Here is a 12,506-nt window from a genome sequence, read left to right as displayed (position 1 = left end):
CCCACTCTTTTCACCTCTGATCCCTCTATTAGGACAGGTGTGTGTTCCGTCATCTTACCCTTTCTGAAGTCCACAATCAATTCTTTGTTCTTACTGACATTGAGCTGTAACACCACTCAACCAACTGACCTATCTTGCTCCTGTACATCTTCTCCTCACCATCTGAAATTCTGCCTAAAAATATTCATGTCATCAGCAAGTTTATAGATGGCACTTGAGCTGTGCTTAGCCACAGCCATGGGTGTAGAGAGAGTAGGGCAGTGGGCTCAGCACACATCCTTGAGGTACGGCAGTGTTAATTATCAGCAATGCGGAGGTCTGACCGCACTGACTGCAGTCTTCAAGTAAGGAAATCAAGGATTCAGTTGCAGGGGGAGGTGCAAAGGTCCAGGTTTAGGAGACTTTTGATCAGAACTGTAGGAATGATTGTCTTAAACCTTGGAATCATCTGCAGCTGAGCAAAGAGGCTTGCCTGACACCATCACTGGCATTTTACACAAAGCAGGTTGATATGTTTAACCTATTTAGTCTGAACTAGATGCCTGAGGCCAACAGCATCATGGCAAAGGTTTTTTATAATAAAGGAAAGAGATTTAAAGATTCGCTTAATTGTCACATGCACATCAAGCTATACAGTGAAATGTATAATTTAGGCTGCCCAAAAGTGTCGACGTGCTTCTGACACCTACATAGCATGTCTATAACTCACTAACCCTAATAGTACCACTTTGGAATATGGGAGGAAACTCACGTGGTCATGGGTAGAGCGTACAAACTCCTCACAGACAGCGAAAGGAATCACATCCCAATCTTACAGCTGATGCTGTAAAGCATTGTGCTAATCACTACGCCATTATGTGGCCCTGCATTTACTTTTGCTTAAGGAAGGCAGCTGCTCTGAGCACAAAAGTGTTCCAATGACTTGCATATTAAAATTTGAAACCATTTTGCATGTAGCATTCTTTACGTGTTTGTTATAATAAGAAGTGCCTGTTGAGGTGTCATCCCTTTCCTTGAAATAATATCAGGCTGACAAGTAAAGCGACAGCCCAGTACAGTACCTATAGTTCACTATGTTAATACTTATATGGAATAGATCCTGTATCAACGAAAATACATTCTAATTTTTGTCATCTACAGGATTACCCCGCTATCCGAAAGTAGTGTGTTCCTATTAAACCTTTCGGAAGCCGAAATGGCATAAAGCGAAGAAGCAATTACCATTAATTTATATGGGAAAAATTAATATGTGGAATTCTATAAAGGAATTAATATCCTTTGCTTTTTATGCAGCTCATCTGAGAAGCCACAGCTGTGGGAAGGCGAATACACACAAGAACAATCTATTTCTTTAACTAATATTACGTGAATGAATATTTGGGGAGGGGCAAAGAGTTTAGTTAAATCTCAAATTATATGCCATATCTTTACAATGCTTTCCTAATCGGGGACACCATTTCCTTTGCTATTGCTTCAGTTCATTTCTTTGCAGTTCATGGCACTTGTAGCCGGGATTCAAGATTCTTTTGTAGAATCCATTTGTCTAAAGTGCCAGGCAATTCTAGGAATATGGAAACTGAAATCGTAATCATCCCTTTAAGACTTTTCTTTCATGATCCGGTGTACCCTTGCATATTTCATTCGAAGGGCGGTGGCAAATTCTTTAACTATTTTACAAACCAGAATTGCAAAGCTCATCTGTGATCCTTTGTGTTTGGAAGCTCCAAGTCATCCCTTTCATGGCCTACTGTCACAGAGTAAGCATCCTGCCACGTAAAATAACTGATAATGTGAATCAATTCTTCAATTGGTTCTAAATCAAGTGCAATTATCTTAATCAGACCAATTCCATGCATGGCTGGCCAGCGGTTAGTGGCATCCAGAATGAACTCCGAGGCGAGTGGTCCCAGGAATGAATCTGGCTGGCTCCTCACACACTTTCCATCTGTGCTGGGTTGAGCGTTGAACTAGCAATTCAGCCTCTTAAAAAAACAAACACTAAAGAAACGGCAAACGAGGTGCAAAGATGAACAATAAGTTCCATGCAAACCTGTGCACCAACAAGCTATCTGATCTCTGATCTCAGCTTCCATTTGTGAACGGGATTCAAAGGCAAGCACAAATTATTTAATCTTAAAGGTGCAACTTTTCTAATATCATTTTGGGCATGGATTCTTTTCCTGTTAAATGTTATGTATATTCATTTAATTCTTTCAATGTTATTCAAACAGTCCTTCCCCTCTCTCATCAGATTTCAAAATGGACGTTGAACCCATGAACACTACCCCACTACTTTTTCTTTCTTTTTGCACCACTTATTTAATTTTCTCTCTCTCTCTCTCTCTCTCTCTATTTTATACACACACACACACACACACACTCACTTCTTACCATAATTTACAATTTTTATTATCATTATTATCATGTATTGCAATGTACGGCTGCCACATAACCTCAAATTTCATGACATACTGTATGCCATTGTTATTAAACCTAATTCTGATGTACCGATTTAAAATGCTACTTTTTTGTGAAAGTGACCAGCCTCCCTGTAAAGAGTCATGTAATTAGTTATTAGGGATTAACTACAGAAATGTTTGGAATTTAGAAGCTACACTCCAGTTATCTTTGGAACATCTTGTTCATGATATTTGCAACAGCAGACATTCCACTAAGATTAGAGAAGATGTCAATATTGTACCTGCTCAAAGTGAAATGTTTGTGGATATATTGTCACAGAGAACATTGCATGATTACCAGTGTAGACTGATGGCATTCTTTCTATTATTTGCAATTATAATGTTAAAAAGAGCTGCTGCAGGCTAAATGCACTTACGCAAATCAAGAACGTGAGTGATTGTTATTTTTGTCTGTTGTACATTACATAATCAGATCATGTCAAGCTATTTTGAAGAACAGAGACGACAAATATATAAATGGTGAAAAAAGGCATTTGGAGATTTGCTGACCTTTCATCCTTGGATTGGGTTGGAATCCAGCAGATTGATAGCAAGAAGTTTTCCACTCTCCTGCCAGCTGTATGGTCTCATGTGAGGTAAGTTTGGACAATAGCAACTGAGCCATAAAGGCACTGACAAGCAGCAAAAATTGGCAGTATGTTTCAGACTGATTGAAAGTGCAGACAGACGGCAACTTGAGAAAGAGCTGCTGGTCTAGAAAGAGCCATTGCTTTGTAATTGGAACGGAAGCTATTGGTGCACGTTGCCAGGAGAGTTCATTGCACCTGGCAATGCTCATCATGACCTGCATGGACTTAGTACTCAGAGAAGTTTCAAAACAGATGTGTTTCAATAGTGAACATAAGAGAGTCTGCAGATGTTGGAAATCCAGAGTAATGCATGCAAAATGCTGGATAAACTCAGCAAGTCAGGCAGCATCTATAGAGAGGAATAGAGAGTCTTCATCAGGATGATAATAGTGAAATTTTTCAGATTTTGATGGAAAACATAAATATGTTTTTTTTTGTTCTGTAATTGAGGTAGGACCTGCTTTCTGATGCAACATAGTTTTCTGAGTTGAAGAATATGCACCTGATGGACGTGAGTTAAGTACATGCAACTCATCAAGAAAATCTTCAAAGGCTTTATGCGAATATGATCCTTTTCTATGTATTATATAGATAGAAGTCTTTACTGAAAAAATTTAGATAAGTGATGCACCATCAATAACTCTTGGAGATGTGAGGCGAGATATAGTCTTTTATTGGCTGGAAGAAAGAACAAACAGTAATTGACCACCACACTACATCCTGGAGACTGAGGCCGGGGTGGAGTCCCCAATCGCCTTTATACCGGGGTCCGTGGGAGGAGCCACAGGAGCAGTCAGCGAGGGGGACATGTCCCAGACAGGATAATGTAGTTCACCACAATAAGGATCCCATGTTGCAATGTCAGGTTACTGACAACAAAACAGCAACTCAAGCAAATCACTGCAGAACCTTCATGTGGGAGATGCTCTGATCAGACTCCTTGGTAAAATGACTGAAAAAAGATCCCTTTCACTGGTTAATTCCTTTGGTTAGGGAGGGCAGTCTTTCATTCATCTTCGGATTAGTAAGCCAGCTCTTGGATAACCAACCGGCAGTGTTATGTTCGATTTCCACTGAGCTGGCAAGTGGCAAGTCTCAGGAAGGTTGAGAGCAACTCCTTTGTACTATCCAGTTGAAAGCCAACCCTACTTAAACATGTGTCAGGGATACATTTCATAATAGTTACACCAGAAACACCTGAAGACCAAAAGACCATAAGACACAGGAGCAGAATTAGGCCATTTGGCCCATCAGGTCTACTCCACTATTTCACCGTGGCTGATCCATTTCCCTTTTAACCCCACTATCATGCCTTCTCCCCATAAGGTTTCACACCCTGACTAACAAGAAACCTATCAACTTCCTTCTTAAATATACCCAATGACTTGGCCTCCACAGCTACCTGTGGCAATGAATTCCACTGATTCACCACCCTCTTCCTAAAGAAATTCCTCCTCATCTCTATTCTACGTGGACACGCCTCTATTCTGATACTGTTCCATCTGGTCCTAGGCTCCCCCACCATAGGAAACGTCCTCTCCACATCCACTCCATCTAGGCCTATCGACACTTGATTGGTTTCAATGAGATCCCTTCTCATTCTCCTAGATTCCAGTGAGTAAAGGTCCAGAGCCATCAATCACTCCTCTGATAGCCTTTCATTCCCAGAATCATTCCAGTGAACCTTGTCTGAACCTTCTCCAACATCAGCACACCCTTTGTTAAAGGGTTGTAACTTTCCCACCAACTGAGGTACAGAAAAATGAATCAGGCAACATAGAAATATGCATTCCTCTTTCCTATGCATATGTCAGTTAATGCTCTAACCAGTACTAGCCTATCAGATGGTTCATCCCAAGGATAATTCCAAGAGAAATAAATAATCTTGCGAAAAGTGATAGATGTTTGTATACTCCAAGATTTTCCTGGAGTGATTGAAAGATCCTGGACTGAAAGATATTTGTAATAATGAAATGAACACAATAACTACACTAAATACTATTAAATTCTCAGGATCTGATGACCTGCATCATGAGGGTTTCAAAGAGGTAAGATAGAGTTAATATAAGCACAGGATTCCATATATCGAAGTCCATAGATTCTAGCAATTTGGAAAGTGCAAAATATAGCTTCACTAATTAGGAGATAAAGGAGAGAAAGAGAAAACACAGTTCAGCTAGCTTGACATTGATAGAAGGGAAAATATTTGGATCTATTTACGTTAGCAAGTGGTAACAAAGTAATATCAAGACTGAGCAGAATCAGCATGAAATCACATTTGAATGTCTGTTTAAGAGTTGTAAAGGAGAATCAGACGAAGTTAGAAACATTTGACAATTCCTTTCCTTACACAGATGCTGCTTGACTCTCTGAGTTCCTCCAGCAGTTTGTTTCTATCATCCAATACACAGTGTCTGTGGTTTCTTTTGTCTCCAAATGAACGGTGATGTAGAGAGGGATATTGGAATGCAAGTGCATAGCTCCCCGAAAGGAAATAACATTGGATAGGGTGGTAAAGAAGACACACATCATGCTTGCTTTCATCCACTGGGAAAATTAATATAAAACCTTGGAAGTCATCTAGCAACTATCTGAAATTTGGCTAGGCCATTTTAAAGTACCATTTGCAGTTTGGATGACACACTATAAGACAGAACGGAAGTTTAGGAGAGAGTGCAGAAGAGGCTTGCCAGAATGTTGTCCTGGATTGGACAGTGTTAGCTATCAGGAGAGGTTGAATGATCTTCCATTGTTTTCTCTAGAGTGTCCTGATAAATGTATAAAAATTATAAGTGGCATGGACTGGAGAAAGAGCCAGAGTCTTTTTGAGCTAGAGGACATAGCTGAAGGTTAGGAGAAAGCTTAACAGAAGCAATTTTTTTACATGCAGAGTAAGTGCCTGGAAAGCATTGCTAGAAGAACAAAGATAAAGAGACTTTCAGAAGCTGTCAAGAGGCAGATAATAGAGGGATATCAACCACATGTGGGCAAATGGATCAGGTTAGATTGGGTTGTGGTCAGTGCAGACATGAAGGGCCTGTTCCTGTGCTCTACTGTTCTATTTCTATGAGCGTATGTGGGTACAACATGTAATTAGCAAGGCAAAGGGTATGTTGGTCCTATTGCATTAAACTCCAAGCAGAAGATTAACAACTTCCCACTGAAATTATTTGATCAATGTTGAGACCATACCTGAAATATTGTACGTAGCTCCGGTCTCTCTATTCAAGGAAGGAGAAAGATGGAGTGCATGATGGATATGGTTTTAGGCAATGAAGGGAGATTATACTCTCTAAAGATGAATGAGTTTTAGTTTTGGTAGTAGGCATTATTATTATTTTTTTATTTATATTTACAGTTTGCACCGACTATCTTTTTTTACATATTGTAATGGTTGGCCTGGAGTTTCATAGTGGGAGTAAGGGGAGGATACTAACTTTATATGATTGTATTGTGTACAGTTCTGGTCATTGAATTATAGGAAAGATGTCAACAAAATAGAGAGAGTACAGAGGAGTTTTACTAGAATGTTACCTGGGTTTCAGCACCTAAGTTCCAGAGAAAGGTTGAACAAGTTAGGTCTTTATTCTTTGGAGCGAAGAAGGTTGAGGGGGGGACTTGATAGAGGTATTTAAAATTATGAGGAGGATAGATAGAGTTGACGTGGATAGGCTTTTTCCATTGAGAGTAGGGGAGATTCAAACAAGAGGACATGAGTTGAGAGTTGGGGTCAAAAGTTTAAGGGTAACACGAGGGGGAATTTCTTTACTCAGAGAGCGGTAGCTGTGTGGGACGAGCTTCCAGTAGGAGTGGTAGAGGCAGGTTCGATTTCGTCATTTAAAAAAAAATTGGATAGGAATATGGACAGGAAAGGAATGGAGGGTTATGGGCTGAGTGCAAGAAGGTGGGACTAGGTGAGAGTAAGCGTTCGGCACGGACTAGAAGGGCCGAGATGGCCAGTTTCTGAGCTATAATTGTTATATGGTTATATGATTTTATTCTGGGTGCTATTTCCTTTTTTAGTTAAAAAATAATTTAAAAAATAAAATAAAGATGAATGAGATGTGATCTTACTGAAGCCTATTGAATTCTTGCAGGGCTTTCAAAGGGTGGTGCTACCCCACCTGAGATTTCTACAAGCACACATCAAAACAAGGAGTGGGACACTCAGACAGAGAGTTCTTTCACCCAGGCAATTGTGAATCTGCGGAGTTCTATACCCAAGAAGCCTCATCACTGAATATTTCAAGGCGGAGATCAGCAAGAAGCCTCGTCACTGAATATTTCAAGGCAGAGATCAGCAGACTTTTTGGACATTAAAGGTATCAAGGGATATTGGAATTGTCCCCATAAATGGTGTTATGATGAAAGGTCAGCTATGGTCTTATTGAATAGTGAAACAAACTTGAAGAATCAAAGAACCTATTGCACTGTTTTATTTTTTATATTCTTAAACACCACCTAGTCAGTGCATAAAGAAATGAAGGTAGCCCTGGGTTTTAAAGAGATGCACGATGAAAATGAAACTGATAGTATACTTATTTTTTGAAGCTCAAGTTCTTGCCAATTTCATTCAAAACCAGAACCTGCTGGAAAATCACCAGCAACAAGCCAGCATTTTTATGAAGTAAGATGGTAATGGCTATGTGCTCTCCTGGTGGTAACAGCCCTTGTAAAATGTACCCTAGATGTTTCCTTTGGCATTATGATAATCTTAGCTCAATGTTTAAACATTCAACTGACCTTCCAATACCCAAGCACTGTAATTCTAATCAGAAGCAGATTAGAAAACAGCTCAATATGGTTCCCTGGACTGTGCATGTTCTTTATCTGTTCTGGTGTAGAAAAATTATTGCATTCATAGATCAAATCTAATAATGCTATAAAACAAGTGATATGGTACCAATGGGAAGATTTTAAAATAGGTCAAATGGAGAATGGAATGCTAGGACTGTGATTTAGAGTTTTCCTTTTGGACATTTATGAGATTCTGTTGATATTAACCCACCTGGTTTCCTTTATTTTCCAAGGTAGAGTTGCAGTCCAGAATTCATTTGCTTCTGACAGCATCAAAATAAAGTTGATGGTGAGGTTGTTATGTGGGAGGCTGGTTCCAATGAATGGTGTCATGTTTTTCACTCTTGCTTTGGTTTTAAGCCTTAACTGAAGATCAAACTCCTTTTTGTTTTAAACAAATTTTCATGTTGGTCACCATTTGCCAGTCCCCTTCTGAAGGTCTTGTTGGGGTGAAATTAACTTTTTGATAATTTTCCCCAGTCAGCAATCTTCAGGTATTACTCCAGATGGTGAACATCTGCAGGCTTTTTAACCTCGAATGTGTTGAATTTTATTCTCAATTATACTCTGCTGCTAAAAGTCACCTAAATACAGTTGTCCTTTGGGCAGGATTATCCCTGCTCACAGTACTCACCTACTCTAACCTGTTGCTGATCTGGCAGTCCAGCTGATATGGCATTCTGTACCTGAAAACGATGATTAGATTCCAGTTCCTGGCCCTGGAACATCTTGATGGTTTTTTGACAGTTCATCACGCTCAAAAGCCTACAAGCCATTTAAAAATGTGCCTTACTGTGAAAGGTTTGCAAATAGCCCAAATTATTTAAATGTTAAAGGAAGTTAGGGGTAAAATTTACCCACAAATGCTTTTTTTAAAAAAAACTTTATTTACTCTCACTTGTCAACCCATTCAAACTTATCAATAACCTATCAAAAGCCTGATGTGGGATTTCAACCCAGTACACTGACCTTCTCTTCTTCCACACATATTACATGAAACATTGAATTCCTCCTGCACTTTATTTTTTGCTCCAGTTTCCAGTATCTGCAGTCTCTTGCTTCTGAAATGAATGGGGAATGGGCTTCTCACACCAGACGCCCATGATGTGCAGATGACGGATGTGATTTGCCAAGTATCCAGCCTCTCAGCTCAGTTCACCTTTGCCCTTATCTAGGCTCAGTGCCAGAAGTACAGGACACTCAGAGACAGATGTCAGGGATGGTAACTAAAGATCAAGCAGGAAATAGCCAGCAGTTCTTCACATGGCTAAAGATGAATACAGTCCGACTGAATGCAATGCTCCAACAGCCTGAAGCCATCCTAGAATACTTAGAGTGGTATAATTAAGGATGGGAACAAAACTGTTAATGATATTTTTTTTTTGCTGGTATTAATTATGTAATCCACAGACAAGAAATTAAAGCAATAGTTTTCAAGGAAGGAGGAAGGATGGCATGAACATTGAGTTCTCGAACTTCCGGTAATATCTCCACGCCCCCCCTCACCATTTCCCATCTTCCTTTTTCCTCTCTCTCCTTACCTCCTTGCCTGCCCATCGACTCCCTCTGGTGCTCCTCACCCCTGCTTTTCTTTCTTCCATGGCCTTCTCTCTCTTTCACCTACTAACTTCTCAGCTCTTTACTTCATCCCTCTCCCTTCAGGTTCCACCTATCACCTTGTGTCTCTTTCAACTCCTCCGACCTTCTAAATCTACTCCTCAGCTTTTTTTCTCCAGTCCTGCTGAAGGGTTTCAGCCCAAATCATCAACAATACTCTTTTCCTAGATGCTGCCAGGCCTGCTGAGCTCCTCCAACATCTTGCATGTGTTGCTTTGATTTCCAGCATCTGGAGATCTTCTCTTCTTTGAGGAAGGAAGAATTAAAAAGCAAGAATATAAATAAAGCACCTTAACCTGGATGTGAGTTTGGAACTGGTGGTGTCATTTTTAGACTCAACCATGGTCTAAAATTGGCCGAGAGGGGCCAGGAGGCTGTGACAGGCATCAATCAGATGAGCCATTGAATTTGAGAGAATGGAGAAAGCATTCCCTGATGGATGTGAAAGAGGAAAAGTCTTGGGCAAGAAAGATGCTGAATCTTCTGATGTCATTACCGATCATTCCAGCTGAGTTTAAAGCCTCTAGTTATCTGATTTAATCAGACTTCCAGGCTAATTACTTAAAGAATAAGCACATCAAGGGAATGCGACTGATTTCAAGACTTGATCAAATTTAGTCTTATTTTATGATTTATTGCTTCTTCTAGCAGAGTATTTGAATAATCTATTAAGGGCATCCAATTCATCATCATTAACACCAAGCTAATCTGAGCACGTACAGATGGGAGCATAAATTCCTGTGAGGACGTCACAAAAATGTACCACCATTCTGACTCGGGATGAATGGCTCCTACTGTACGTTTGCAGCATTTACCACCAACATTATGAACACAGAAATTAACAAAGGTGTAGGCTATTTGACCTCCTCAAGCCTATTCTGTGATTCAAAAAAATCATGATACAACTGACTGCACCTCAACTTTAAATTGCTGACTGCCTCCAGTGGCCTTTCACCACCTCCCTGCTTATTTAGAATCTGCCTTAAACACTTACAAACACGTCTGGGTGGCACAGTTGTGCAGTCGGTAAAGCTGCTGTCTCACAGCCCCGGCAACCTGCTGCATTGTCTGTGTACAGCTTCCATGTTTTCCTTCCGATTTCCTCCCACGTCTCAGAAATATGTGAGCTCTTAGGCTGATTAGCCATCGTAAATTGTGTAGATAAGAAGAAGAACCAGGGAACGATTTGATGGGAATGTTTTCACAACCATTTGAGGAAGAGAACACCAAAGACTCACTGCCCTCTGAGCAGAAAAAATGTCTCTTCATCTCATTTTTAAATTGGTGACCCTTTGTTTTGTAAATAGTGACAAACCCAGCTCCAGTCTCTCCCACAAGAAGAGTTATCCTTTTCACACTCATCAAGTCATGACCCCTCTAACCTAAAAAAAACCTCACTCAAAAAAAAAGTGAAATAAATACAGAAGTAGGAGTTTTGCAGTCAGGAGCCATTATTAGCAGCAACTGGATTGACAGAGCCTAAATTCATTTTGTGTAGCATCCTTATAATCAACAGAAAGAGAGAGAGGGGTCCAGTATGCTATCAGTCTGGGCTTGACTCAAATCACAGATGAAATGTGGTTTAATTTGGTCAGAAGGGATCTGTTTTAATAGGCTGCAATTCAACCTCTGCTTTTCATTACTGTGCATAAATATTAATGAGAAAGCAGCATATGAAATGCATTCCACATTTTGTTGCACCACAGAACATATATATCTAATAACACCAGAAAGCACAGTGTTGCTTCACCCCTGGATTAAGATGCTTTACTCACATATGCTGCGAAGCATTGGGGAAGAGCTCTGAAAACTGTGGGGCTGAGTCTTCTGGGCCATGGGGTGCAGCATGGCTGATGACCATGAGCACAGGCCTGTGCGGATATATCTTCTTGGATATGCGGAAGTAATTGATACTATCGTTGGTGATCACATCTGTGAAGTAATCCTGTAAAAGAAAATCCCAGCATACAATAAATCCTTTTTTGTTTTCACAGAACAATGATACATGTTTATAAGCTCCACTGGTTCTTTGAAATCCAGCACGCTTTCCAAAAGGTTAAACGTTAAAGAATTGAGAACAGCAGTTTTGTAAAACAGTGTAGAGGATTAAAATGTTCCGTTTATTTCAACAACAACAATGCCAAAACACGCCATTGTAGCATTTCAAAGAACTGTGCCAACAGAAGAAAAGGGAACAAGATTTTGGTGGCTCAGTGGTGCAGCATTGAGTTCTGATTCTCCACAACTCCAGCAACCCGAGTTCGATCATAAACCTCCAGTGCTGTTCATGTGGAGCTTGCATTATCTCCAAGTGACATTGGTTACTGTAAATTACCTCTGGTGTAGGAAGGTGCCACTAGTACCAAGGAGAGTTAATGGTCGTGTCAGAATAGGTCATGTGACCATAGGCAGGGGCGTGTTCTGAGAGCTGGTACACACTTGGTAGCCAAATAGCCTTCTCCTATTTTGAATGGTGATGTGCATAAATTAAGATAGCAAATGTATTTTTTATAAATTACAGCCAGTACATATAAAGAAATCCAAACTGATTTATCAGTAAGGTAAAGTCAAAACCAAAAATCATATTTCTACCTTTGAAACCATTGATCTCACAGATAGAATCAGGTTTACTATTCAAAGATTCAAAACACATTTATTATTAAAGTTTGTACGGAGTATAGAACCCTGAGAATCATCTTCCCATAGACAGCCACGAAACAGAAAACCATGGAACCCCTTAAAGATAAACATGAAACCCCCAATATGCAAAAAAACAAATCATGCAAACAGCAAGAAAAAAATGAGGGAAAAACACAGAATACAAAACATCAAATCAGAAAGACATCGAGAGAGTCCAAGCATATTCAGTTCAGCTGACATAATGTAAAATGAGTTACCTTGCAACAACAGTACCATCCAAAGACATAAAATTTTTTATAAATTATAGAACTGATAAATAGTGCAAAAAATAATGGGTAGTGTTTATGGCTTCATGAACCTTTAAGAAACCTGATGGCAGTGGGGAAGAAGTTGTTTTGGAATT

At 39.8% G+C, this 12,506-nt stretch overlaps 1 protein-coding gene across 10 annotated transcripts in view; it reads right to left on the bottom strand.

Annotated features, from left to right (window-relative positions):
* The window catches only part of sulf1 (sulfatase 1), a 367,408-nt gene that overhangs the window by 90,029 nt on the left and 264,873 nt on the right, over positions 1–12,506 (bottom strand). For all 10 annotated transcript variants that reach the window (XM_059982554.1, XM_059982537.1, XM_059982579.1 and 7 more), the window contains one exon: positions 11,239–11,408. In XM_059982554.1, coding sequence (XP_059838537.1) covers positions 11,239–11,408 — 170 coding nt within the window. The remainder of the gene's footprint in view (positions 1–11,238; positions 11,409–12,506) is intronic.

This window comes from Hypanus sabinus, chromosome 1, assembly GCF_030144855.1.
Source record: "Hypanus sabinus isolate sHypSab1 chromosome 1, sHypSab1.hap1, whole genome shotgun sequence".
Taxonomy (NCBI): domain Eukaryota; kingdom Metazoa; phylum Chordata; class Chondrichthyes; order Myliobatiformes; family Dasyatidae; genus Hypanus; species Hypanus sabinus.
This window is presented reverse-complemented; position numbering and strand designations above follow the sequence as displayed.